The sequence below is a fragment of the Coregonus lavaretus genome, assembly GCF_964263955.1.
Source record: "Coregonus lavaretus genome assembly, chromosome: 32".
Classification (NCBI taxonomy): Eukaryota; Metazoa; Chordata; class Actinopteri; order Salmoniformes; family Salmonidae; genus Coregonus; species Coregonus lavaretus.
In genome coordinates this window covers 32,471,577-32,499,444 of record NC_140019.1, presented here as the reverse complement: position 1 = coordinate 32,499,444, position 27,868 = coordinate 32,471,577, and the positions used below count along the sequence as shown (strand labels likewise).

The 27,868-nt window shown below is 44.0% G+C and overlaps 1 protein-coding gene across 1 annotated transcript; it reads left to right on the top strand.

Moving 5' to 3' along the window:
- dnajc4 (DnaJ (Hsp40) homolog, subfamily C, member 4) lies at positions 1-26,454 on the top strand. The gene is given in 16 exon segments (XM_084149867.1): positions 1-225; positions 1,225-1,315; positions 1,457-1,591; positions 2,026-2,116; positions 7,587-7,759; positions 8,895-9,062; positions 9,584-9,670; positions 9,838-9,890; positions 9,893-9,933; positions 20,978-21,023; positions 21,296-21,492; positions 21,583-21,656; positions 21,776-21,808; positions 22,325-22,402; positions 22,782-22,967; positions 23,159-26,454. Coding segments are annotated over 14 exon segments (1,341 nt in total). The 5' UTR covers positions 1-225; positions 1,225-1,315; positions 1,457-1,499; the 3' UTR covers positions 23,181-26,454.
- The last annotated feature ends 1,414 nt before the right edge of the window (positions 26,455-27,868 follow it).

The following is a 27,868-nucleotide window of genomic DNA, read 5'->3' as shown; positions in this document are numbered from 1 at the left end:
GAATAAACGTTTAGACAGGGAATGAAACTGGGTACTAGCGTCCTGAATTTGTCCAATAGAAATACAGGTTTTGTTTACAGCTGTAAAACATTTTGCTATAGCGTTCCTTACTGAAAACCACCCTACCCAGCCAACAGGCAGTCACACTGCACTCTGCCAGAGACACTTATGTAACAACCCGCACCCAATATTTTTGTTATGAAACGAAGAAAATGCAGTATTTCGGTAAGTCTGTGCTTCTTTACCCTTGCTTCTGTCTTTTGTTAAAATGCTAGTGTGTGTTTTTGCTACATGAAATCATAGGTCAACAGCTGAGCCCAGTCTCTTTAGTTGAGTTAGTTAGCTAACGTTAGCTACTGGCAAAATTCTATCCAGTTAGCTAGCTAGCTAGGGTACACTGTGTGCACTGTACCATTTCGACCGATAATAACTTAATTTATGCATATACCTTTAGTTAACTGGGTAGCCAACTATGTCCACAAGTGTATAGCTACAGATACTATCTAAAGTTAATTTGTTTAATGCGTCTCCACACTAGCCAGGCCAGCTAACAAATGCTCAGAACATAATCAATGGAGTAGTTAGCTAGTTAGTTAATTTGCAAGGGACAGGACAACGTGTAACGTTAACTTGCTGTGAACTACTGCAGGTAATGACTGAACTGTTGTATTCATGCTGTGACTTCAAACTCTTCTAACTTTAAATTGGTCTGGCGTCAATCTCCGTGAAAGATTCAAGGGACTAGCTATGTTGACTCCTTAACAGCATCTACCCCAAAGACTGCTGAACAATTAATCAAATGGCCACCCGGACTATTTACATTGACTCCCCCTACTGCTACTAGTTGTATATTATCTATGCATAGTCACTTTACCCCTATCTACATGTACAAATTACCTCGACTAACCTGTACCCCTGCACATTGACTCGGTACGGGTACTCCGTGTATATAACCTCCGTATTGTAATTTTATTGTGTTACTTTTTATTGTGTTACTTTAGTTTATTTTTGTAAATATTTTGTAACTCTATTTCTTGAACTGCATTGTTGGTTAAGGCTTGTAAGAAAGCATTTCATGGTAAGATATACACCTGTTGTATTTGGCGCATGTGACAAATATATATATATATATATATATATATTAGATAGATAGATAGATATATTTTTTGATATGCTCAAAGCCTGCAAAATATATGACGCCCTCTTTGCTCTTGTTGTGTTCAGTGACGTCACGTGCCCAGTGACTGTGAGTGGACTCTCCTCTTTGTCCTCCTGCGGACCACTCTCTTTCCAGTGAAGTCCTACTGACTGAACGGTAACTTTGACAACGGCACCCAATTATCATCACATTATATGGAAAAAGTATTTGTAACTGTCTTTGATGCAATAGGCATATAATTGAGATAGTTTATACTTGCCACTACTGCTATTTTCCCATGTCTTTTCTCCTCCGTAGGTCATTTGTTTTGTAAACTGTTTAGGCAACAATACTTCCCAGCATGCAGTTGGAGGCCCAGCTGCGTCTTTGTCAGAGCTGTCTATGGTGCTGCAAGAGCGGACTGCGCTTGCTCTCTCAGAGCTCTGTGCACAGGTATGCTCTCTCCCTCTCTCTTTACAGCATTTACCTTTGTGCACAGCTGTACAATGTGCATGCCGGTGTGTTTGTGTGCATTTGACATTTGTCTAATTACGCTGTACTTTTTTTATTTAACCTTTATTTAACTAGGCAGGTCAGTTAAGAACAAATTCTTATTTACAATGATGGCCTACCCTGTCCGGCCAAACCCAGACGACGCTGGGCCAATTGTGCGCCGCCCTATGGGACTCCCAATCACTGGCTGGATTGTGATACACTACCATGGTCTGTAGTGACGCCTCTAGCACTGAGATGCAGTGCCTTAGATCGCTGCGCCACTTGGGAATATGCTGATGATAGTGGTCTGTTTAGAGGCATTGTTCAGTCCATGGTCCCAATACTGTGTGTTGTCATCCTGTATAATTAGCATTAATTGTGTCTCATTGCAGAGCGACATTAAACCACTACGACCTTCTTGGTGTAAAACCTGATGCCTCACTGGAGCAAATCAAGAATGCGTTTTTCGATAAATCAAAAAAGGTACGACAATCTCCTAACCTATCATTTAAAAGCTTTAAATACTTAGTGAATGGATGAAAGGCACATAGCTCAAGCAGCACATAATTATGGTTTACAGTGCCTTCGGAATTTATTCAGACCCCTTGACTTTTTCCACATTTTGTTACGTTACAGCCTTATTCTAAAATGGAGTAAATAAAACATTTTCCTCAGCCATCTACACACAATACCCCATAATGACAAAGCGAAAACAGGTTTTTAGACAATTTTGCACATTAAAATTAAAAACAGAAATACCTTATTTACATAAGTATTCAGACAATTTGCTATGAGACTCGAAATTGAGCTCAGGTGCATCCTGTTTCCATTGATCATCCTTGAGATGTTTCTACAACTTGATTGGAGTCCACCTGTGGTAAATTCTATTGATTGGACATGATTTGGAAAGGCACACACCTGTCTATATAAGGTCCCACAGTTGACAGTGCATGTCAGAGCAAAAACTAAGCCATGAGGTCGAAGGAATTGTCCGTAGAGCTCCGAGACAGGATTGTGTTGAGGCACAGATCTGGGGAAGGGTACCAAAACATTTCTGCAGCATTGAAGGTCCCCAAGAACACAGTGACCTCCATCATTCTTAAATGGAAGAAGTTTGGGACCACTAAGCTCTTCCTAGAGCTGGCCGCCCGGGCCAAACTGAGCAATCGGGGGAGAAGGACCTTGGTCAGGGAGGTGACCAAGAACCCGATGGTCACTCTGACAGAGCTCTAGAGTTTCTCTGTGGAGATGGGAGAACCTTCCAGAAGGACAACCATCTCTGCAGCACTCCAGCAATGAGGCCTTTATGGTAGGGTGGCCAGACGGAAGCCACTCCTCAGTAAAAGGCACATGACAGCCCGCTTGGCGTTTGCCAAAAGGAACCTAAAGACTCTCAGACCATGAGAAACAAGATTCTCTTGTCTGATGAAACCAAGATTGAGCTCTTTGGCGTGAATGCCAAGCCTCATGTCTGGAGGAAACCTGGCACCATCCCTACAGTGAAGCATGGTGGTGGCAGCATCATGCTGTGGGGATGTTTTTCAGTGGCAGGGACTGGGAGACTAGTCAGGATCAAAGATGAACGGAGCAAAGTACAGAGAGATCCTTGATGAAAACCTGCTCCAGAGCGCTCAGACTGGGGCAAAGGTTCACCTTCCAACAGGACAACGACCCTAAGCACACAGCCAAGACATCGCAGCAGTGGCTTCGGCACAAGTCTCTGAATGTCCTTGAGTGGCCCAGCCAGAGCCCGGACTTGAACCTGATCGAACATCTCTGGAGAAAACAGAAAATAGCTTTGCAGCAATGCTCCCCATCCAACCTGACAGAGCTTGAGAGGATCTGCAGAGAAGAATGGAAGAAACTCCCCAAATACAGGTGTGCCAAGCTTGTAGCGTCATACCCAAGAAGACTCGAGGCTGTAATCGCTGCCAAAGGTGCTTCAACAAAGTACTTAGTAAAGGGTCTGAATACCTATGTAAATGTGATATTTCCGTTTTTTTAATTTGAATACATTTGCAAAAATGTCTAATAACATGTTTTTGCTTTGTCATTATGGGGTGTTGTGTGTAGATTGATGAGGGAAAATAACTATTTAATACATTTTAGAATAAGGCCGTAACGTAACAAACTGTGGAAAAAGTCAATGGGTCTGAATACTTAACGAATAAACTGTTAAAGGAATTGCAGCTTCTCTCTCCAACCACACGAGTGCACTCTTCCACAGTATTTTTCTACCTTCTTCCAACATCACATTCCCGCCTTGTTCATGTATAATATACAGTGAGCTCCAAAAGTATTGGGACAGTGACATATTTGTTTTGGCACTGTACTCCAGCACTTTGGATTTGAAATGATACAGTGACTATGAGGTTAAAGTGTATTTTCATCCATATCGGGTGAACCGTTTAGAAATTACAGTATATAGTACCCCCATTTTAGGGGACCAAAAATATTGGGACAAATTCACTTATGCTTATTATAGTAGTCAAGTTTAGTATTTGGTCCCATATTCCTAGCACATGATTACATCAAGTTTGTGACTCTACGAACTTGTTGGATGCATTTGCTGTTTGTTTTGGTTGTGTTTCAGATTATTTTGTGCCCTATAGAAATTCATGGTAAATAATGTATTGTGTCATTTTGGAGTCACTTTTATTGTAAATAAGAATATAATATGTTTCTAAACACTTGGATGCTACCATGATAATGGATAATCCTGTATGAATCGTGAATAATGATGAGTGAGAAAGTTACAGACGCACAAATATCACATCCCCAAGACATGCTAACCTCTCACCATTACAATAACAGGGGAGGTTAGCTTTTTTTTTTTTTGGGGGGGGTGTGATATTTGTGCGTCTGTAACTTTCTCTCTAATCATTATGCACGATTCATACAGGACTATCCATTATCATGGTAGCATCCACATTAATGTAGAAGTGTTTAGAAACATTATATTCTTAGTTACAAGAAAAGTGACTCCAAAGTGACAGTCACAAGCTTGATGTAATCATTGTGTGCTAGGAATATTGGACCAAATACTGAACTTTTGACTGCTTTAATACACATATACAGTGGGGAAAAAAAGTATTTAGTCAGCCACCAATTGTGCAAGTTCTCCCACTTAAAACGATGAGAGAGGCCTGTAATTTTCATCATAGGTACACGTCAACTATGACAGACAAAATGAGAATTTCTTTTCCAGAAAATCACATTTTAGGATTTTTAATGAATTTATTTGCAAATTATGGTGGAAAATAAGTATTTGGTCAATAACAAAAGTTTCTCAATACTTTGTTATATATCCTTTGTTGGCAATGACACTGGTCAAACATTTTCTGTAAGTCTTCAAAAGGTTTTCACACACTGTTGCTGGTATTTTGGCCCATTCCTCCATGCAGATCTCCTCTAGAGCAGTGATGTTTTGGGGCTGTCGCTGGGCAACACAGATTTTCAACTCCCTCCAAAAATGTTCTATGGGGTTGAGATCTGGAGACTGGCTAGGCCACTCCAGGACCTTGAAATGCTTCTTTCGAAGCCACTCCTTCATTGCCCGGGCGGTGTGTTTGGGATCATTGTCATGCTGAAAGACCCAGCCACGTTTCATCTTCAATGCCCTTGCTGATGGAAGGAGGTTTTCACTCAAAATCTCACGATACATGGCCCCATCATTCTTTCCTTTACACGGATCAGTCGTCCTGGTCCCTTTGCAGAAAAACAGCCCCAAAGCATGATGTTTCCACCCCCATGCTTCACAGTAGGTATGGTGGTCTTTGGATGCAACTCAGCATTCTTTGTCCTCCAAACACGACGAGTTGAGTTTTTACCAAAAAGTTCAATTTTGGTTTCATCTGACCATATGACATTCTCCCAATCCTCTTCTGGATCATCCAAATGCACTCTAGCAAACTTCAGACGGGCCTGGACATGTACTGGCTTAAGCAGGGGGACACGTCTGGCACTGCAGGATTTGAGTCCCTGGCGGCGTAGTGTGTTACTGATGGTAGGCTTTGTTACTTTGGTCCCAGCTCTCTGCAGGTCATTCACTAGGTCCCCCCGTGTGGTTCTGGGATTTTTGCTCACCGTTCTTGTGATCATTTTGACCCCACGGGGTGAGATCTTGCGTGGAGCCCCAGATCGAGGGAGATTATCAGTGGTCTTGTATGTCTTCCATTTCCTAATAATTGCTCCCACAGTTGATTTCTTCAAACCAAGCTGCTTACCTATTGCAGATTCAGTCTTCCCAGCCTGGTGCAGGTCTACAATTTTGTTTCTGGTGTCCTTTGACAGCTCTTTGGTCTTGGCCATAGTGGAGTTTGGAGTGTGACTGTTTGATTTTTAATGAATTTATTTGCAAATTATGGTGGAAAATAAGTATTTGGTCACCTACAAACAAGCAAGATTTCTGGCTCTCACAGACCTGTAACTTCTTCTTTAAGAGGCTCCTCTGTCCTCCACTCGTTACCTGTATTAATGGCACCTGTTTGAACTTGTTATCAGTATAAAAGACACGTGTCCACAACCTCAAACAGTCACACTCCAAACTCCACTATGGCCAAGACCAAAGAGCTGTCAAAGGACACCAGAAACAAAATTGTAGACCTGCACCAGGCTGGGAAGACTGAATCTGCAATAGGTAAGCAGCTTGGTTTGAAGAAATCAACTGTGGGAGCAATTATTAGGAAATGGAAGACATACAAGACCACTGATAATCTCCCTCGATCTGGGGCTCCACGGAAGATCTCACCCCGTGGGGTCAAAATGATCACAAGAACGGTGAGCAAAAATCCCAGAACCACACGGGGGGACCTAGTGAATGACCTGCAGAGAGCTGGGACCAAATTAACAAAGCCTACCATCAGTAACACACTACGCCGCCAGGGACTCAAATCCTGCATTGCCAGACGTGTCCCCCTGCTTAAGCCAGTACATGTCCAGGCCCGTCTGAAGTTTGCTAGAGTGCATTTGAATGATCCAGAAGAGGATTGGGAGAATGTCATATGGTCAGATTAAACCAAAATAGAACTTTTTGGTAAAAACTCAACTCGCCATGTTTGGAGGACAAAGAATGCTGAGTTGCATCCAAAGAACACCATACCTACTGTGAAGCATGGGGGTGGAAACATCATGCTTTGGGGCTGTTTTTCTGCAAAGGGACCAGGACGACTGATCCGTGTAAAGGAAAGAATGAATGGGGCCATGTATCGTGAGATTTTGAGTGAAAACCTCCTTCCATCAGCAAGGGCATTGAAGATGAAACGTGGCTGGGTCTTTCAGCATGACAATGATCCCAAACACACCGCCCGGCAACGAAGGAGTGGCTTCGTAAGAAGCATCCTGGAGTGGCCTAGCCAGTCTCCAGATCTCAACCCCATAGAAAATCTTTGGAGGGAGTTGAAAGTCCGTGTTGCCCAGCGACAGCCCCAAAACTTCACTGCTCTAGAGGAGATCTGCATGGAGGAATGGGCCAAAATACCAGCAACAGTGTGTGAAAACCTTTTGAAGACTTACAGAAAACGTTTGACCTGTGTCATTGCCAACAAAGGGTATATAACCAAGTATTGAGAAACTTTTGTTATTGACCAAATACTTATTTTCCACCATCATTTGCAAATAAATTCATTAAAAATCCTACAATGTGATTTTCTGGATTTTTTTCCCTCATTTTGTCTGTCATAGTTGACGTGTACCTATGATGAAAATTACAGGCCTCTCTCATCTTTTTAAGTGGGAGAACTTGCACAATTGGTGGCTGACTAAATACTTTTTTTCCCCACTGTATGCATGTGCAGTAGTAACCCTGGTTTGTCCTAATCCTCATCCTGACTGCTCAACTGTAGTGTACACACATCCATCTAGCACTGACTGAAACAGCGGGAGCATTCAACAGTGTGCTTGTGTCTATTGCTTTTTCATCACTACTCCTCACTGCCCCCTGTCTCTCTACCAGATGCACCCAGACAGTGACCCGTCTAACCCGGGGCTGCATGGCCAGTTTGTGGAGCTGAACGAGGCCTACAGGGTGCTGAGTAAGGAGGTATCCAGGAGAGAGTACGATCTGCGGCTACATCACCCTTATACCGGGGGACAGGCCTTCAGACCCACCTCCACATACAACCCCAGGTACGTAAACAAGCGTGCACACACTCAAGCAAGCAGGCAGGCACTAACCCATGCGCACACACACATTTTAATAATGTTTACATACTGTTTTACCCATTTCATATGTACAGTGCCGTGAAAACGTATTTGCCCCTTTATGTACTGCATTCTAGTCAAGTCCATCCTATTCAACTATTGCTGTACATATACAATTCTATCCACGTATTCTTCAGATATACTATATATTCTATCCACATACTGTCCATAATGTCTATACACACCAACACACACATAAATATATATATATACATACATACATACATACATACATACATACATACATACATACATACATACATACATACATACAGTACCAGTCAAAAGTTTGGACACACCTACTCATTCAAGGGTTTTTCTTTATTTTTACTATTTTCTACATTGTAAAACTATGAAATAACACATATGGAATCATGTAGTAACCAAAAAAGTGTTAAACAAATCAAAATATATTTTGAGATTCTTTAGATAGCCACCCTTTGCCTTGATGACAGCTTTGCACACTCTTGGCATTCTCTCAACCAGCTTCATGAGGTAGTCACCTCTCGAACCTGTTTTCCCTTTGTCATTATGGGGTATGGTGTGTAGATTGCTGAGGACATTTATTTATTCCATTATAGAATATAGCTGTAACGTTACAAAATGTGGAAAAAGTCAAGCGGTCTGAATACTTTCCGAAGGCGCTGTGTGTGTGTGTGTGTGTATATATATATATATATACATATATATATACATACATACATACATACATACATACATACATTCCGGACTCCGACATTGCTCGTCCTAATATTTATATATTTCTTAGTTCCATTCTTTTACTTTTTTGATTTTTGTGTATTGTTAGATATTACTGCACGATTGGAGCTAGGAACACAAGCATTTTGCTACACCCACAATAACATCTGCTAAATATGTGTATGCGACCAATAACATTTTATTTTATTTGACACGCACACACAGCCCTGTGTGAGTTCATACACAAATCTCAGAAGTTTTATTCCCCTTTTTTATGTCTCCCTCCCTCTGTCTCCCTCCCTCTGTCTCCCTCCCTCTGTCTCCCTCCCTCTGTCTCCCTCCCTCTGTCTCCCTCTCTCAGGGCGGAGGCTCAGGAGAGTGTACGCTACTGGGATCAGTTCAAACACTCTCAGCCTCAGGAGACCACTGCTGAGGAGTGGGAGAGGAAGAGGAAGAGGAACTTTAGAATAGTTAGCTACTGTATGCTCATCATGGGACTGAGCATCAGCACTCACGTTTTCTTCTTCAGGTAACATCATGGGAAAAGACCAGAGTGAAACTGATACTTGGACATTAATACTGTATGTATGTACATTCTCATAGCACGTAGTTAAATACGAAATGCAGTAGTTCTGTCACGTTCAAGGAAAGGAATCACACTTCTGTCACTCATAAACCAAATGCATTTCTGAATTCTGTGCCAAAATGTGACATTTGACTATTACTGCTATTACTATGTTTTTACTAATTCATAGTCTAGACTAAATAGTCTGGAGACTCAGATAACTGTCTGTCTGTAGGCACAGGTGCCCCTGGCTCAGACCCAGGTTGTGCTGTAATAGATCTGGTAATCTGTGTTTTGGCACGTTGACTTGGAAGCTGTTTTATTGTTTGTAGAGATCCAACTTTTCCTGGTATGACTTTCATTTGTACTAGTACAGAATAATAAAACATGAATAATAATCAAAATGCCAATTCAACTGGCAACGATATTCCGCTGTGTGTACATCTGTGTTGTCTGACAGGTCTCTCTGTCTTCCGGTCACACAGAAAGTTGGAGTCTGTCCATAACAACTTCATGGACGAGAAGGACAGGGTCATCACACAGATCTACAACGAGTCCAAAGAAAGGGCAAGGTGTGTGAGAATTCAAATGTATTATAAGTGTTATTACCCAGTTATTACACTGTTCTAGTTACGGTAGTGGTAATAATCAACATTGCATGGAGTATGTATTAATATGATTTGTTTGTATGATATACCCGAGGCTGGACCTGATTTGATTTCTTCATTTTGATTCGCAGAGTGAACGGGTTTAAGAAGCAGACAGAGATTCTCAGACAGAAACATAATGAGTTCCTGGAGAAATACAAAATCACTCGCAACAGTGGAGAGGACAAGTAGGAGTTTAGTAGAATAAGAGTACATCTTAAAACAAGGGGGATTGAGTTGGCCGAAGGCCTCTGGAGAGGAATGGAGTCGGTCAGGAAGGGGAGTGAACGGTTGAATGAGTTAGGAGTAGTTAGCATTTTAAAATAGTTTTTTGGCAGACGTTGATGATGTGCACAGCTCACGTTTGCTTGGACCTCGGATACTAAGCTGAGGAGTAAAAAAAGAATGTTTATTAGCTGGGATATTGTAACAACATAGTATGTAATGCCTGGGTGAAACTGGAACAGTATATGGGGTACATGTCTTTGTCACAGTAGAGCGTTGACCCCAGCCATTGTAGGTTTCTCCGGAAGGAGAATACGTCGTGGAGGTTTGGTCTGGTATCACAAGACTATCAGCAGTAGGACATGGTCATTAACAGCACATCCTTTCCTCTGTTGGATGGAACCGAGACTCCTGTAAGCCAGTTGCTAATTGGTTCGCAGTGACATGCTGTTTTCCCCCACGCCCGTTCAGAGGCAGTCTGATGGGTGTTCATATGACAGTGTGAATTTGCCCACTGGAGATGCAGGAAAGTGTTGCATACTGAAGACTTAAATCAAAGGTAGAATGCCTTAATGACAGATAGGGGGTGCTGTGCACAGCTGCCCTTGAACCAATGCGATTCAGTCATTGTGCCTCTGTGTGTCAATGATATCATGGAACTCTTGACACCGCCACTGGGCCCAGGGTGGACCCAAAATCAGTCAAAAAGAGATGCTGTTCGTGTCAGGAGTTTTTCTTGACAATGTTACCTATAGGCAATATTTAGGGCCTAGAGCATTTCTTGGTCATATGATGAAAGGAAAACTGGCCCAAGAGATAATGGATCCTTTCCTATTGAAAGGACATGGAATCAAGAAAAACTTGAAAATCAAGTCATATTATGACTTTCTCAAATGGTATTTAATTGTACCCTTGTCTGATGTTGAAGAATTCATTTTAGAAATGTTAATTATATTATGGAAATATTTGATTTATTGCCCGTGTGGGCAGCTTCAATCTCTGAGATGAGGAAATGCATTTAATTTATTGCTATGTTGACGGCCAACTGACACTTACCATAACGCCTTTTTTCAGTGTATTATTAGTCACAGATTGTGTTTGAGTGATCTTTTAATGACAGCCTTAACTCTTCCTGGTGTCATGGATTCATGCAATGATGAATAAAAACAACACTGTTCCTCTGGTCTCAACCAACAACATCCAATGTTTCGTTTTGAGTTTGTTTCTCACCCAATTCCACTCTTACGTGTCCTGTCAAGTTTGGGAATGAGTGAGGGGTGCTGAAAAACATGGGGTGCAGAGTGTGTTAATGATTCCCTGGCCTAATGTTGTTTCTCAAGCCCTTAGCTGAAACCACAGGAGAGATAACAGATCCTGGCATACCCACATCCCCCATGTGGTGTATGAGTGCCCCCTCATAACCCAAACACACCACACTGACAGACTCTTCTGCAGATGTAAAGACAAACTGATGGAAGACAGTACTGTCTGTGCTGCTGACAGAGGTTTCGTAAGCCACTGTGAACTAAAGTAGTTGGGGGGAAAATGTGTTATTCTTTTCAAGTAAATGATTAATATCAGTTCACTGGGGGTGATCAGTTATTGGTTGGAGTGTTTTGTGTGTCCTGTCAGTCTGGTAAGAGAGAGAGTGAGCTTGGAGGTGGATTTGGGTGAATGATAAAGGGATCTTCATGCAATACAATTGCCCCCTTGTATTGTATTCTTATTAAAAATGTATAATGTGGCTGAGAAAGTGGAGTGGTAAATGATTGACCTGCTGAATGACGAATTGAAGGGCGACGTTCAACTGTGTCCATTGCGCGGGTGAGTCAGTGTCATTTTGAAAAAGTTGGCAGTGCAACGGTTACACGGAATTCGGAGTGCGTCGAGTGGTGTGTGCCTTTTTAATTGTGAGCTGAAGGGCAAAGGATATGAAGAACCGATAATGACAAATCAAGAAACGTTCTCAAGGACATTTTCTCTTTGTGGACTGCTCTGGCACCATGAACTTCATTATCTTATTCTCAAAAGAGGACATATTGCTTAAAGGATAAGTCGCGGCGGTACAAGCGTCTTCAACGAATCGTCATCTAGGTTATTTCTCAGGGACACCGCTGTGTATAGGCTACGCAGTGTCATGAAATGTGCGTGCGGCAACGTACCTTATGTGATTCAAGACAGTCGTGTTGGATCTTAAATAAGGGATATTTGACCTATTTAAACGTTTCTTAAGACAAGGATACAATATTGCAAAATTTCTTCTCAGGACTATAAATGGACGTGTAGTCACGCCACCCCTGACGCTCACACACAGACCGTTTCATGGGTTTCCGATCAACAATGGGCGAACCTAACCGGTTTACATACCCAGACCTCTGGCTTTGGAATATTGGGGGCCATCATTCAAAGTTCACACAACTCTCAGTAAAATAGAGCAAACCAAATTGTATTGAATTGAAAGTGAACGACTGAGATTTATTAAAATAGGCTATTTGTCAATAGGCATCATATCTGTGCGCTTGATTGCCAAGAATGATTATTGATGGCAATAGATTATAAATTGTTACATTGTAGCTAATTACATTGTGTAATTGTTCATTAATTAATTAAGTCACAGTTCAATCATTGGAGTGTTAGCCTACTCATTTGCTATAGACTCCGCTTCATAATTTATCATTTTTCACGTTCATGCGTAACGGTATGGGAATGCCACCCGGGCTGTCATTTCATATGATCGAACATAAGGACTACAGATGGAATATTGATTGAGGGGAGAGAAAAGCAAATCACCAATTAATTGACCAACATTTCCCATGCCTTTTGGAGGACTGCACAATGGGGATTATGCTTCAAGTTATTCTAGGAATGTTTCAGTTCCTCTTGCTCTCCAGAATCCCCACGTCCCATGCCAAGGTATGTCAAATAACTAACTACACTCTTTTAGACTATTGTCTGCATGGGAATCTCAAGAGTTGAGATTTTTGTATTCCTTTGCACTGTATTATGCAACAAAGCATCTGGTTTAGTTGAAGGGAAAGTAAAGATAGGAATAAAATGAATACAGTGAAGTACCAGTGAAATAAAAGTAAAAAAATATTTAATAAAAGTATAATATTTTGAACTGATTCTTGTGTATACATTTCCCACTTTTGGAGATTACCCACATGGTCATTGATGGTCTTGTTTAGAGATTACCCCATGGTCATTGATAGTCTTGTTTGGAGATTACCCCCATGGTCATGTTTGGAGTTTACAAAGGGTTTTAGAATTTTTGTGTAGCACCACTTGCTCTCTCCTAGACTCATGTTGATACAATGTGGCACAACTATGCCAGACTGATGGGCTGTACTTTGTAACACAAGGCAGATGTAGGCTACTGTACGTGAGTGACACATACATTTTAGTCATTTAGCAGACGCTCTTATCCAGAGCAACTTACATTTAGTGAGTGCATACATTATTTTTTTTATACTGGGAATCGAACCCACAACCCTGGGGTTGCAAACGCCATGCTCTACCAACTGAGCTACATCCCTGCCGGCCATTCCCTCCCCTACCCTGGGCCAATTGTGCACCGCCCCATGGGTCTCCTTTCGCGGCCGGCTACAACAGAGACTGGATTTGAACCAGGATCTCTAGTGGCACAGCTAGCACTGCAATGCAGTGCCTTAGACCACTGCGCCACTTGGGAGTACAGGGATTTATAATAATTTGCCAACACAGTAGTCTCCATAGACTCTCAGACACACAACTCTTCACATGGCAGATAGGTTTTATTTATGTCTGGAGTCTTCATATCAAGAACATGTAGTGCCCTGATTGAGCTGCGTGGCCGTGGGATATATCAGGTTGGAGGTCCTGGGAATCATCCTGGGAATCATGTTGCATTGGGGCCCCCATATATATCTCTCTCTCACACACACACACAGTGTTAGTGGTCACAATGGCTTTTTCTACTCGTCCCCCTGGGAAAGGCTGGGTTAACGGTGGCAGTTAGAGGGGATACGACTCTGATGCTGCAGCTGGCATTGTGTGGTCTGTTGCAAGAGCTTGGCTGGCACTGTTTAGATTACGTGTGTGTGTGTGTGTGTTTGAGAGAGCGCAAGTGTGTGTGTGTGTCAGAGAGGGAGAGACGGAGAGAGTGAGATTCTGCCAATGCCTGTGTCGGACAGGATAAGATGCAACCAGACTGGGAGGGGAATTGTCTCCTCTGGGAAAATAAATACAAGGAACACACACTTGGGGTGACAGTATCAACTTCTTCTAGGGGCCAGTCTGTGGAGCTATAGCTCACCCTACTTCTTCTAGGGGATGTAGTGTACTGATTGATTTGTGAAATGAATGAAACACCAGTGTGATCTGACATGTTTCTTGTTGCGCAGTCACTTACAACAGTAAAATGGCTATGCACATCGGTGAACTGAGAATCAAACTGGGGGGGATGGGTTGAAATGGGGGCAATTGGGCAAAGTCTACATTCTCTCAGCAGTGGCCTTGGTCCACTCAGACCTAATAACGGCGTTGTGTGTGTGGGCGTGTGTGTGTGTGATATGTGTGTGTGTGACCGTGTTTCCGTGCTTGTGAGAGTGTGTGTGTGTGTGTGTGTGTAAACTACATACACTGCTCAAAAAAATAAAGGGAACACTAAAATAACCCATCCTAGATCTGAATGAATTAAATAATCTTATTAAATACTTTTTTCTTTACATAGTTGAATGTGCTGACAACAAAATCACACAAAAATTATCAATGGAAATCAAATGTATCAACCCATGGAGGTCTGGATTTGGAGTCACCCTCAAAATTAAAGTGGAAAACCACACTACAGGCTGATCCAACTTTGATGTAATGTCCTTAAAACAAGTCAAAATGAGGCTCAGTAGTGTGTGTGGCCTCCACGTGCCTGTATGACCTCCCTACAACGCCTGGGCATGCTCCTGATGAGGTGGCGGATGGTCTCCTGAGGGGTCTCCTCCCAGACCTGGACTAAAGCATCCGCCAACTCCTGGACAGTCTGTGGTGCAACGTGGCGTTGGTGGATGGAGCGAGACATGATGTCCCAGATGTGCTCAATTGGATTCAGGTCTGGGGAACGGGCGGGCCAGTCCATAGCATCAATTCCTTCCTCTTGCAGGAACTGCTGACACACTCCAGCCACATGAGGTCTAGCATTGTCTTGCATTAGGTGGAACCCAGGGGCAACCGCACCAGCATATGGTCTCACAAGGGGTCTGAGGATCTCATCTCGGTACCTAATGGCAGTCAGGCTACCTCTGGCGAGCACATGGAGGGCTGTGCGGCCCCCCCAAAGAAATGCCACCCCACACCATGACTGACCCACCGCCAAACCGGTCATGCTGGAGGATGTTGCAGGCAGCAGAACGTTCTCCACGGCGTCTCCAGACTCTGTCACGTCTGTCACATGTGCTCAGTGTGAACCTGCTTTCATCTGTGAAGAGCACAGGGCGCCAGTGGCGAATTTGCCAATCTTGGTGTTCTCTGGCAAATGCCAAACGCCCTGCACGGTGTTGGGCTGTAAGCACAACCCCCACCTGTGGACGTCGGGCCCTCATACCACCCTCATGGAGTCTGTTTCTGACCGTTTGAGCAGACACATGCACATTTGTGGCCTGCTGGTGGTCATTTTGCAGGGCTCTGGCAGTGCTCCTCCTGCTCCTCCTTGCACAAAGGCGGAGGTAGCAGTCCTGCTGCTGGGTTGTTGCCCTCCTACGGCCTCCTCCACGTCTCCTGGTGTACTGGCCTGTCTCCTGGTAGCGCCTCCATGCTCTGGACACTACGCTGACAGACACAGCAAACCTTCTTGCCACAGCTCGCATTGATGTGCCATCCTGGATGAGCTGCACTACCTGAGCCACTTGTGTGGGTTGTAGACTCCGTCTCATGCTACCACTAGAGTGAAAGCACCGCCAGCATTCAAAAGTGACCAAAACATCAGCCAGGAAGCATAGGAACTGAGAAGTGGTCTGTGGTCACCACCTGCAGAACCAGTCCTTTATTGGGGGTGTCTTGCTAATTACCTATAATTTCCACCTGTTGTCTATTCCATTTGCACAACAGCATGTGAAATGTATTGTCAATCAGTGTTGCTTCCTAAGTGGACAGTTTGATTTCACAGAAGTGTGATTGACTTGGAGTTACATTGTGTTGTTTAAGTGTTCCCTTTATTTTTTTGAGCAGTGTAGTATTTATTTTGTGTGTTATTCACCTGGCTAAGGTATTTGATGTCAGTGTAGAGCGTGTGAGTGTAGTAGGGGCTCTGAGGTACTAGGGGCTGTGAGGTACTAGGGGCTCTGAGGTACTAGGGGCTCTGAGGTACTAGGGGCTGTGAGGTACTAGGGGCTGTGCAGTACTAGGGGCTGTGAGGTACTAGGGGCTGTGAGGTACTAGGGGCTGTGAGGTACTAGGGGCTGTGAGGTACTAGGGGCTGTGAGGTACTAGGGGCTCTGAGGTACTAGGAGCTGTGAGGTACTAGGGGCTGTGCAGTACTAGGGGCTGTGAGGTACTAGGGGCTCTGAGGTACTAGGAGCTGTGAGGTACTAGGGGCTCTGAGGTACTAGGAGCTGTGAGGTACTAGGGGCTGTGCAGTACTAGGGGCTGTGAGGTACTAGGGGCTGTGAGGTACTAGGGGCTGTGAGGTACTAGGGACTCTGAGGTACTAGGAGCTGTGAGGTACTAGGGGCTGTGCAGTACTAGGGGCAGTGAGGTACTAGGGGCTGTGAGGTACTAGGGGCTGTGAGGTACTAGGGGCTCTGAGGTACTAGGAGTTGTGCGGTATTAGGGGCTGTGAGGTACTAGGGGCTCTGAGGTACTAGGGACTGTGAGGTACTAGGGGCTGTGAGGTACTAGGAGTTGTGCGGTACTAGGGGCTGTGAGGTACTAGGGGCTGTGAGGTACTAGGGGCTGTGAGGTACTAGGGGCTCTGAGGTACTAGGGGCTGTGAGGTACTAGGGGCTGTGAGGTACTAGGGGCTGTGCGGTACTAGGGTCCCTCACTGTATATAAGGTTAAAAACATACAGTGATTTCCTACCTAACACCAGGGATGTAGTGCTCCCGTAGTGCGGGGGAGTGGCGCTCCCTTACTTTTTTGAGAATACATGGAGCTGGTAGAAATATTTCAGGAAAAATAATTCTGATAAATTATATTTAATTACCACTGATTTCCATGAAAACAATAGAATGACAAACTATATAAATACTGTATGTAGGCTATAGCAGCCTGTAGGTAGGAAAGGGGTGGTTTCTTCCCAGTCTTGGCGGTGGTACGAATGATGAATAACTGTAGCATGATTAGAGGGTGGCGGGGGCCGTTGGTCGGAGGCTTGACCACTTTGAGTGGGCCAAATCTGATGTAACAAGAACTGCCACAGACAGAAAACTCCAGGGGTTGCTAAAACGTCTGTCCTCAAAACAGTTTGTTATGGAATGTTGCTCATGTACGACGCACTTGAACTCGCCCTGCTGTCCAGATGCTTAGCTTACAGGAACGTACCACCTCTATTGCGTATGCAGACAAACTGATCCACCATATGAACCTTATCATCACACCAATGAGATCTAGGATCCAAATTCACTGTGTGTCTGCCTTGATGTTCATAAAACTCCACAGACCCCATCTTGTGCAGTGGAACCCAGAACGATATGTGACCACTTGGTTATGGTGCTGTCCTTTCAGCACCACTATTCGAAGGGACCTCAAACCGCTTAAAATAACCCTCATCATCAAGATCTGTTGCCGACGCCTAATAGTTCTACTCAGTGGCTAATCTGCCTTTGCCATCGATACTATTGGCAAATTTACAATTGCTTGATAATAAAGTGGACGAACTACAGGCACAAATATCCTAACAACGGGTTATTCAAAACTGTAATATCTTATGTTTCACCGAGTCGTGGCTGAACAAAGACATGAATAACATACAGCTGGCGGGTTATACACTGTATCGGCAGGATAGAACGGCAGCCTCTGGTAAGACAAGGGGTGGCGGTCTATGTATATTTGTAAACAACAGCTGGTGCACGATATCTAAGGAAGTCTCGAGGTTTTGCTCGCCTGAGGTAGAGTATCTCATGATAAGCTGTAGACCACACTATCTACCAAGAGTGTTTTCATCTATATTCTTCGTAACTGACTATTTACCACCACAAACCGATGCTGGCACTAAGATCGCACTCAATGAACTGTATACGGCCATAAGCAAACAGGAAAACGCTCATCCAGAGCCGGCGCTCCTAGTGGCCGGGGACTTAAATCTGTTTTACCTCATTTCTACCAGCATGTTAAATGTGCAACCAGAGGGAAAACAACTCTAGACCACCTTTACTCCACACACAGAGACGCGTACAAAGCTCTCCTTCGCCCTCCATTTGGTAAATCTGACCATAATTATATCCTTCTGATTCCTGCTTACAAGCAAAAACTAAAGCAGGAAGCACCAGTGACTCGGTCAATAAAAAAGTTGTCAGATGAAGCAGATGCTAAGATACAGGACTGTTTTGCTAGCACAGACTGGAATATGTTCCAGGATTCTTCCGATGGCATTGAGGAGTACACCACATCAGTCACTGGCTTCATCAATAAGTGCATCGATGACGTCGTCCCAACAGTGACTGTACGTACATACCCCAACCAGAAGCCATGGATTACAGGCAACATCCGCACTGAGCTAAAGGGTAGAGCTGCCACTTTCAAGGAGCGGGACTCTAACCCGGAAGCTTATAAGAAATCCCGCTATGCCCTCCGACGAACCATTAAACAGGCAAAGCGTCAATACAGGACTAAGATCGAATCGTACCACATCGGCTCCGACACTCGTCGGATGTGGCAGGGCTTGCAAACTATTACAGACTACAAAGGGAAGCACAGCCGCGAGCTGCCCAGTGACACGAGCCTACCAGACGAGCTAAATTACTTCTATGCTCGCTTCGAGGCAAGTAACACTGAAACATGCATGAGAGCATCAGCTGTTCTGGACGACTGTGTGATCATGCTCTCTGTAGCCGATGTGAGTAAGACCTTCAAACAGGTCAACATTCACAAGGCCACAGGGCCAGGCGGATTACCAGGACGTGTACTCAGAGCATGCGCTGACCAACAGGCAAGTGTCTTCACTGACATTTTCAACCTCTCCCTGTCTGAGTCTGTAATACCAACATGTTTCAAGCAGACCACCATAGTCCCTGTCCCCAAGAACACTAAGGTAACCTGCCTAAATGACTACCGACCAGTAGCGCTCACGTCTGTAGCCATGTAGTGCTTTGAAAGGCTGGTCATGGCTGACATCAACACCATTATCCCAGAAACCCTAGACCCACTCCAATTTGCATACCGCCCCAACAGATCCACTCACTCCACACTGCCCTTTCACACCTGGACAAAAGGAACACCTATGTGAGAATGTTGTTAATTGACTACAGCTCAGCGTTCAACACCATAGTAGCCTCAAAGCTCATCACTAAGCTAAGGACTCTGGGACTAAACACCTCCCTCTGCAACTGGATCCTGGACTTCCTGACGGGCCGCCCCCAGGTGGTAAGGGTAGGTAACAACACATCTGCCACGCTGATCCGCAACATGGGAGCCCCTCAGGGGTGCGTGCTCAGTCCCCTCCTGTACTCCCTGTTCACTCATGACTGCATGGCCAGACACGACTCCAACACCATCATTAAGTTTGCCGATGACACAACAGTGTTAGGGCTGATCACCGACAATGACGAGACAGCCTATAGGGAGGAGGTCAGAGACCTGGCCGTGTGGTGCCAGGACAACAACCTCTCCCTCAACGTGATCAAGACAAAGGAGATGATTGTGGACTACAGGAAAAAGAAGAGGACCGAGCACGCCCCCATTCTCATCGACAGGGCTGTAGTGGAGCAGGTTGAGAGTTTCAAGTTCCTTTGTGTCCACATCACCAACAAACTAACATGGTCCAAGCACACCAAGACAGTCATGAAGAGGGCACGACAAATCCTATTCCCCCTAAGGAGACTGAAAATATTTGGCATGGGTCCTCAGATCCTCAAAAGGTTCTACAGCTGCACCTTCGAGAGCATCTTAACTGGTTGCATCACTGCCTGGTATGGCACCTGCTCTGCCTCCAACCGCAAGGCACTAAAGAGAGTAGTGCGTATGGCCCAGTACATCACTGGGGTCAAGCTTCCTGCCATCCAGGACCTCTATACCAGGTGGTGTCAGAGGAAGGCCCTAAAAATTGTCAAAGACTCCAGCCACCCTAGTCATAGACTGTTCTCTCTGCTACCGCATGGCAAGCGGTACCGGAGCGCCAAGTCTAGGTCCAAGAGGCTTCTAAACAGCTTCTACCCCCAAGCCATAAGACTCCTGAACATCTAATCAAATGGCTACCCATACTATTTGCATTCAAACCAAATATCATCGCTTATGCTGTAGCATAGTTACATCAAAAACACCTCTATAGTCATTTCTTATCCGAAGGTGTTCAAAACTCAACAGTGCGCGCCACTAGGCAGGATATACGCTTTGATTAAAACAAAATAGGCCTACAAGAAAGGCTAATAGTTTGTAAGCACCATCTGCATTAATTCGCTCACGAAACAGTAATTCAAGAAGATCTAAATGCATATTCCCATGAAACTGCTTGAGATCAAATGATTGGGATGGAGACGCAGTTTGGACATTTCACTGGTAAAATGTGAAGAATTATCATTCACGATTGACAGTCATGATGGCCTATTTTGAAATTAAGTTTGCCTAACTTGGTGTTTGAGGGTATTCAAAATCTAAAGTTTTCTTGAGACAATATGTGTGGGCCTAGGCAGACGTTGGAATTGGAGGATTCATTTTGTGCATATTCTATAATGATATTCAATAGGCTACATCTGTCTGTGCAAACTTTGAATGAGAAATGATTACGTCATTTTTAAATAAAAAAATGGCGCTCCCTCACCTGAAGAAATAGCACTACACCACTGCCTGACACATGTCTTCTTCTGTCACTCTTATCTTCCAGCTTGCCCACTGGAGACCTGCAGACACCACCCCAAAATCCAGAGAAGGTACTTCCTCTTCCCCCTGTGATAATCCCACCAGCATATGTGAACAGTCTGATGATGAGTAACTATGTGTGTATAAATAACAGATGTGAGAGTCATAAAGTAAGAATGAATACATTGACTATATTTGTGATGTGTAGTGACCTTGTCAAACTTATGCATCTGAAATGTCTCTCTCTCTCCCTCTCTCTCTCCCTCTCTCTCTTCCTCTCTCTCTCTCTCTCTCTCTCTCTCTTCCTCTCTCTCTCTCTCTCTCTCTCTCTCCCTCCCTCCAGTGCGTCGGTGGTTGGAGGTGTACTCTCGTAGTGTCTGTGAGCCCAGGGATACCCTGGTGGAGGTGTGGCAGGAGTTGCCGGGAGAGACGCATCACCTCTTCATGCCCTCCTGTGTGTCGGTCCGCCGCTGTGGCGGATGCTGCTCCGACGAGGCACTGGAGTGTGTGCCCTCACTCACACAAACTATCACCATGGAGGTACACACACACATACACACACACATACACACACACATACACACACACAGAATGATTAGTAACTGTAGTTTGTGTCTTTGTCCTTTGCAGCTAATGAAGACCTCCTTTATGAAGCATGAGCTCATCGAGCTGGACTTCGTTGAGCACAGCCAGTGTGAGTGCAGGTGAGCACACACACACACACACACACACACACACACACACACACACACACACACACATACAGTCTATGCATGAATGTATTCTCTCATTGTGTGTCCTCACATAATCTCTCTCCCTGTAGACTAAAAGAGGATCTTCGATCAGCCCCTACCAGGTACAGTACTGTATGTATGTGGCTGTCTGTGTACATTTATAGTATTTCTGAGAAGATACTCTTGTAAATGTTAATTTTACGTGTCCTAAACTGTTTATATGAAGGGTGCTGTGCTGAGCTGTAGAAAGTTATGATTTGTGTAAAACTGAAGTGAGGCTAAGGCTTTTGACCATACAGAGGGAGAGCTACTTTTGCTCTGTCACATGTTTGGAGCCCCAGCCCACCCCTGACCCAGTGGCAGACTGACTAGCTGGCCTTAGACCAACAGAGCTGGACAGAGGTCAAGGCCCACAGAGAGGAAAGTTAGGGAAAGAGCGAGAACAGGGGGATAGAGGGAAATAGTGAATAGAGTGAAAGCTAGAAAGGGAGACGGAGGCAGACATTTTATTTTCTAATAAGGCTGTTGGACTCTAATAAGGCATTTAACTCAGAAAGTCTGTAATGTATCTATTTAGATTTTGATCTGCTATTGTGACGAATTGTTGTTTGACACAGATGTATGTCTCTGACTAACAGGCCTGCAAAGCCTCTGAGGAAAAAGAAACGGGAGAGAGGAAAATCCAAAAGAAAGAAAAGTGGAGCTATCAAAACCACGTAAGTTCAACTTAACATGCAACTCATACAGGCGCCTCAAAATAATTAACACATCAGTTGTTGCTTCTTTCTCCATTTATAACGCTATAATTTAAAAGCTTTATCACGAGTCTAAGAAAGTGTCTGTTTCTCTGCGGGTAGGTGTGTTCCTGCACACACACATCATTCCCAGAAAATCGCTCCACCCAGAGAGCGGAAAGAGAGAATTCAGTCCTTATTTTTCATCCCTTTTCATCAATTCTCCTCATCATACTGCTGTCAGTTAGTTCACTCAGTGTCTCTCAGGCCCGTCCATCACTCAGATCAGAAAGCCACTGGTGTCTATTTTAAGGTGCTGTAATTATTTTAAATTAAGTGACTGTTCTCTTTCCCCCCCCAGACCCTCCTCTCCCCCCACTATCCCCTCTCCTCTCCCTACCACCCTGTCTTCCTTGCCAGGTCCTCGATGTACCCCCTGTCCTGGGAGGAAGTGGACGCTCGATTTGCAGTCTTGTCGGTGTCGCTGCAACGTGACCGCAAAGAGCTGCAGTCAGAAAGGGAGGAGACTCAACCAGCACCTCTGCAGGTCAGTGTCCAGTGACAGCAAACCATCATCAGAACCAGAGCCATAGAAGAAGTGCTCTGACCACTACCACAGATAAAGTACCAACTGTGACCATGCATCACAACCACATTCAACATGGCTAAACCACAACCAAACATTACGCATTTGATCAATCTGATCTGAACTCTCTCTCTTGTTTCTTTTTGTTTTAGATGTGAGGCCATAAGGCGGTGATGCTCTCTTTCTACTCTCTCTCTTTGTCACTCCGCTGGTTCCAATGTCACTCTCAGCCATGCTTAGCGCAATCCTGGGTACCTCTCTGTTAGGGGTGGGGTGGGGAAGCATATCCCTAAGTACTCCCTTCTGTGTCCCTCCTTGTCCTCCAGAAACTTCAAGGCAGTGCAGTATTACAACGTAAATATATGTATATATACATGTGCACCAACTGTGTCTAGATCTGTATCTGTATATGTGCAGTCAGTCTCATCATCCCACAGCTTCTTCAGGCACTTAGCTACCATCGTCCAGTCAACAGGTTTATAAACGCTCTCTCCTTCACAAGGGTAAATGATGGGACCAAATGTAAAGCACAGTTTAAATGTCCAATATCATGAGGGCGATGTGAGGCAGTGGGTGGCCAGGACGTTAGTTGTAGAACAGCCAGAATTCAACACTCACACCTCCGCTTCTGTATGAGACATTGGGACTTTGGAACATGAAGAGGATTTAGAGACTGATCAAAGATCAGATATAACAGACACGTTCATGTTGCGTTTTGTGGTCTTCCTCATAGACACGGTGGGTCAGTGTTGCCCATGAACTGCTGTTGGACTGTTTTTCAAAAAGACAATGGCAACAGTGAGGATGATCCTGATATTGATACACATGTTATATTTTTTGTACAGGGAGACTCCGATAGGAGAATGATTCCAGGGTCAAGTCATTAAAGTGCAGTAAGGATATAGAATAGTGAATGGACACACACACACACATGCACAAAAACACACACACACACACACACACACACACACACACACACACACACACACACACACACACATACATCAGCTATGTGTTGTGTGTATGAAGCCATCAGGCTGCACCCCCATGGACCTATAGCTAAGTGAGTTGAATAGCTGGATAGACTGTATCTGTGTGGTCCACACATTGAATGGCACAGATGGGTTACCCAGCCGCCGTTAGTCTCTCATTCCCAGCGTATGGTCACAGGCTGGATCACTGTGGGGTTTTCTGTCATTTGTTTGATTTGGTTTTTGTCTCCATCTCTCCACTCCGGAGTGAAAGAGCTGTTCACGCCGACGGGGCAGTGAGAGGAATGACAATGAAGAGGCCTGGCTATGGTCCAAGGGTTCACACAAACACACACACACACACACACACACACACACACACACACACACACACACACACACACACACACACACACTTCTAAATAGAAATGAATGCAGGTATCTATAAGCTTTTCTTGTACATGCAATATAAAGAGTGGAAATAAGTATACATTTTTTAAATCCAAATGTTTTTTGTACTTCATTTTATTGTATTTGTATAAGTTGTTATATTTTGGCCTAATTTTGTCCTGTTGACTTAAAAGATGTTGTATATTGTGGAATGTTTCTTTGTTTTGTTTTGTTTGTCCTTAATCTGTCTACATAAAGAGTCCCTCTGGGTGGCCGACTAATACCGTTATGTAGATATGAGGCGTCTAAACATATGGACAACTGTGTAGAATTTAAACGGAGAGAGTTCTCAATGGCCCAAAAATCGGATACAATATACATTATAATGTGTAACAAAAATATTCACCAGGGAAATGTTGTCTAGTAAAAAGAAAACATTTAGTTAACAGCATTATATGGTGTTTGTATTGTTTTGTGGAGCTGAGATAGGATGGGTGTCTGGAACATAACAGATGTATTTACTGATAGAATCAGTCACATCTCCTACCCCCCCATATAGCATGTCACTGGTGAAACCTCATTTGGTCCATGACTGTGGTCCATGACCGTGTCAGAATCGATCAGTATTTGAACGACTTGTCCATTAGCATGGTAAGCAAGCTACAGATACAGTTACGGGTCTATTTACTTTGGGTAGCCATCAAGCTGAATCAGGGTGGTGGGCTTTCTGTCTGTGAGGGATGCTTAGAGCTGTGTGGGGAAAGGAGACAGCTACAATAGAATATTGGTTAGCAAGAACCCCATTCAACACACACACACAAAAACATCTCTTCTTTCTCATTATTGTTCAAGCTTGCATACCTCTTAGCAGTTGTAGAACCCCCCTAATGTAAAACATATTCAAATTCCAGAACCTGAGTGTCACATTCCAAGTGATATTCCACTGACATTCCTATTTATATTGTCCTTTTAACTCGGTCTGAAAAGTTTATTTTCACTAAGCAATAATGGTCTCTGATTCAGAGACTGGGATGAGCATACGAGTATTTTAGCTGAAGTTGTAGCAGATTCCTCTCCAAAATAATGAGATCAAAACTCTTTCACAACGTATCAATGATTCCCCCGAAGTCTGCCTGTTAACAGATATAGCTGAGGGATTTGTGAGCTGTATGTGAAAAGAGTGTTTGAATTCAGGCTTTGAGGTTGGTCCTGTGAGGGCAGTCAGACCAGACACTGTACAGCTCTACTGTGTTTGTCTCTCCCCTGCCTATACCTGGAAGAATCTGTGAGCTCCTCTCCCCTTAACGGTGGCCTGTGAATGCCAAAACAACCCCCCTGCGGTATAGTTTGCAAAGCGTCATTGTCAAGCTGTGTGTGGGTCCACATGAAACTTGCTATGACCCCACTCTCCAAGGGTGTCTCAGGGAAAGTTGGGATATGCAGAAAACACATTTCCAATTCACACATGCATATATTACACAATTGTGTATGTGTGAAATAGGACAAATATAAGCAACACCACATTATCATTATTATTATTATGAAACTTGCCAGTTACAGAAAGACACTTGGAGAAGGGACTATATGCTCCATTCATACAGTAATATACTACCCATGTCCATGCCATATCCAATATGAATGTGCTGATTGCTCCTCTTGTCTGCACGCACCTAGTCTGCCCTCAGCCACTGTGTTGTAGTTTGGCAAAGCGAGTCTAGCACATGCCCTATATACTGTAGGCTGTCCAGGTAGACCTATTCTAGCCCCCACTGTCTTTTACTCAGCTATAGTAGGCAGACCCTGACTAAAAGTACATAATAATAATATCTTATAATGTCTTATAACCAACCACCATCTTGTGTATGACGTAGAGCATACTTTAGAATGTCTTGTAATTCATTCCAGCTATACTCCCATGTTACAGACTCTACAATTACAAATGCATTGTAATGTGTATAACACTGATACTATTATTGCTGCTACACCATTTATGCCCTATTTGATGTATGTGCGCAACTGTACCATGCAGTTTTGTGTCACTGTATATTATGACGATTAATCAATTAAATGTCTATGTAAACAAACAAGCACACTGTACTACTGAGGATGTTAATACTACTAGGAAATGTTAAAAACAAAACAACCATGATACAATGTTCCAGATATTATTAAAGGAAATGTCTAATTTTTGGTAAAATGTTTTGTTATTGGTAGTCTCTCCAATGCGTCCCTTCCTGTTATCTCTTTGATGTCATCCCTTTTTTGCCCTCCTCCCTCTTCTCCATTCCTCTCTTCTTTTTCATCTCTCTGAACAGTAATGAAAGATAAACAGGCTGATGATTGAAGTGATACCCTGGGAGTGAGGGATAGAGAGTGTGTGAGTGACGTGATGATATGAGAAATAATATTGTCTCTCCTCCTCACCTGAACTGTGCTGAGTCAGCTGCGCGTCAAGTACTGTGTGTGTGTGTGTGTGTGTACTTCTGAATGCCAATTATTTTAATCTTCAAATGAGTGATGATAATATGATTTTATGGGAATATACTCATTTGTCCTCATATTGACTTTTCATGTCAGAGGCTGAGAGGCAGTGACAGTGCAATTTCCGATAGCAGATGATATCTTGAAATTGGCTTCTGAGAGGAATAATACTTTCTCATCCAGTCTCTCTATCTCTCTCAGTGATGCAGTTCATCTTTTGGGGCCCTCCCCACCCTGAGATAGCCAGCTCTCTCTCTCTCTCTCTCTCTCTGTCTGTCTGTGTTTGTCTATTTCTCTCTCTCTCTCCCCTCCTCCCTCCCCTTCTATCTCTTTCAGTGATGCAGTTTGTCTTTAGGGGCCCTCTCCACCCTGAGAGAGAGCCAGTCAGCTCCAGTGAGAGTGAGCTCAAGGCTGATGCTGCCTGGCCTACCTGTCATGAAGGGCATCCTGCCAGGGACTAAATATAGAAGCCTGCACAAGATTAGGGAGAGGGAGAGAGGGAGAGAGTGACTCATCCATCAGAAGACATGGATGTATTTTCAACCTTTCATCCTATTCCTCTGTTTGTAAAAACTTTGTCTACTCTCTGAAAACGGCCAGAACCTTGTCATGTTAGTGCAGAATAATATTGGAACTGCCTGTGTCTGCTTCGATGGTGGTGCCCCTGAGAACCAATGACTCGTTGTGATGTGTCCCTGAAACTCCTCATCTCTCTCCCTCTCTCTTTATCCTTCACTCCCTATCTCTCTCTCTCTCTCTCTCTCTCTCTCTCTCTCTCTGTGTCTCTCTCTGTCTCTCTCTCTGTCTCTCTCTCTCTCTGTCTCTCTCTGTCTCTCTCTCTGTTTTCTCTCTCTCTGTCTCTCTGTCTCTCTCTGTCTCTCTCTCTGTCTCTCTCTGTTTTCTCTCTCTCTGTCTCTCTCTCTCTCTGTCTCTCTCTGTCTCTCTCTCTGTTTTCTCTCTCTCTGTCTCTCTGTCTCTCTCTGTCTCTCTCTCTGTCTCTCTCTCTGTCTCTCTCTGTCT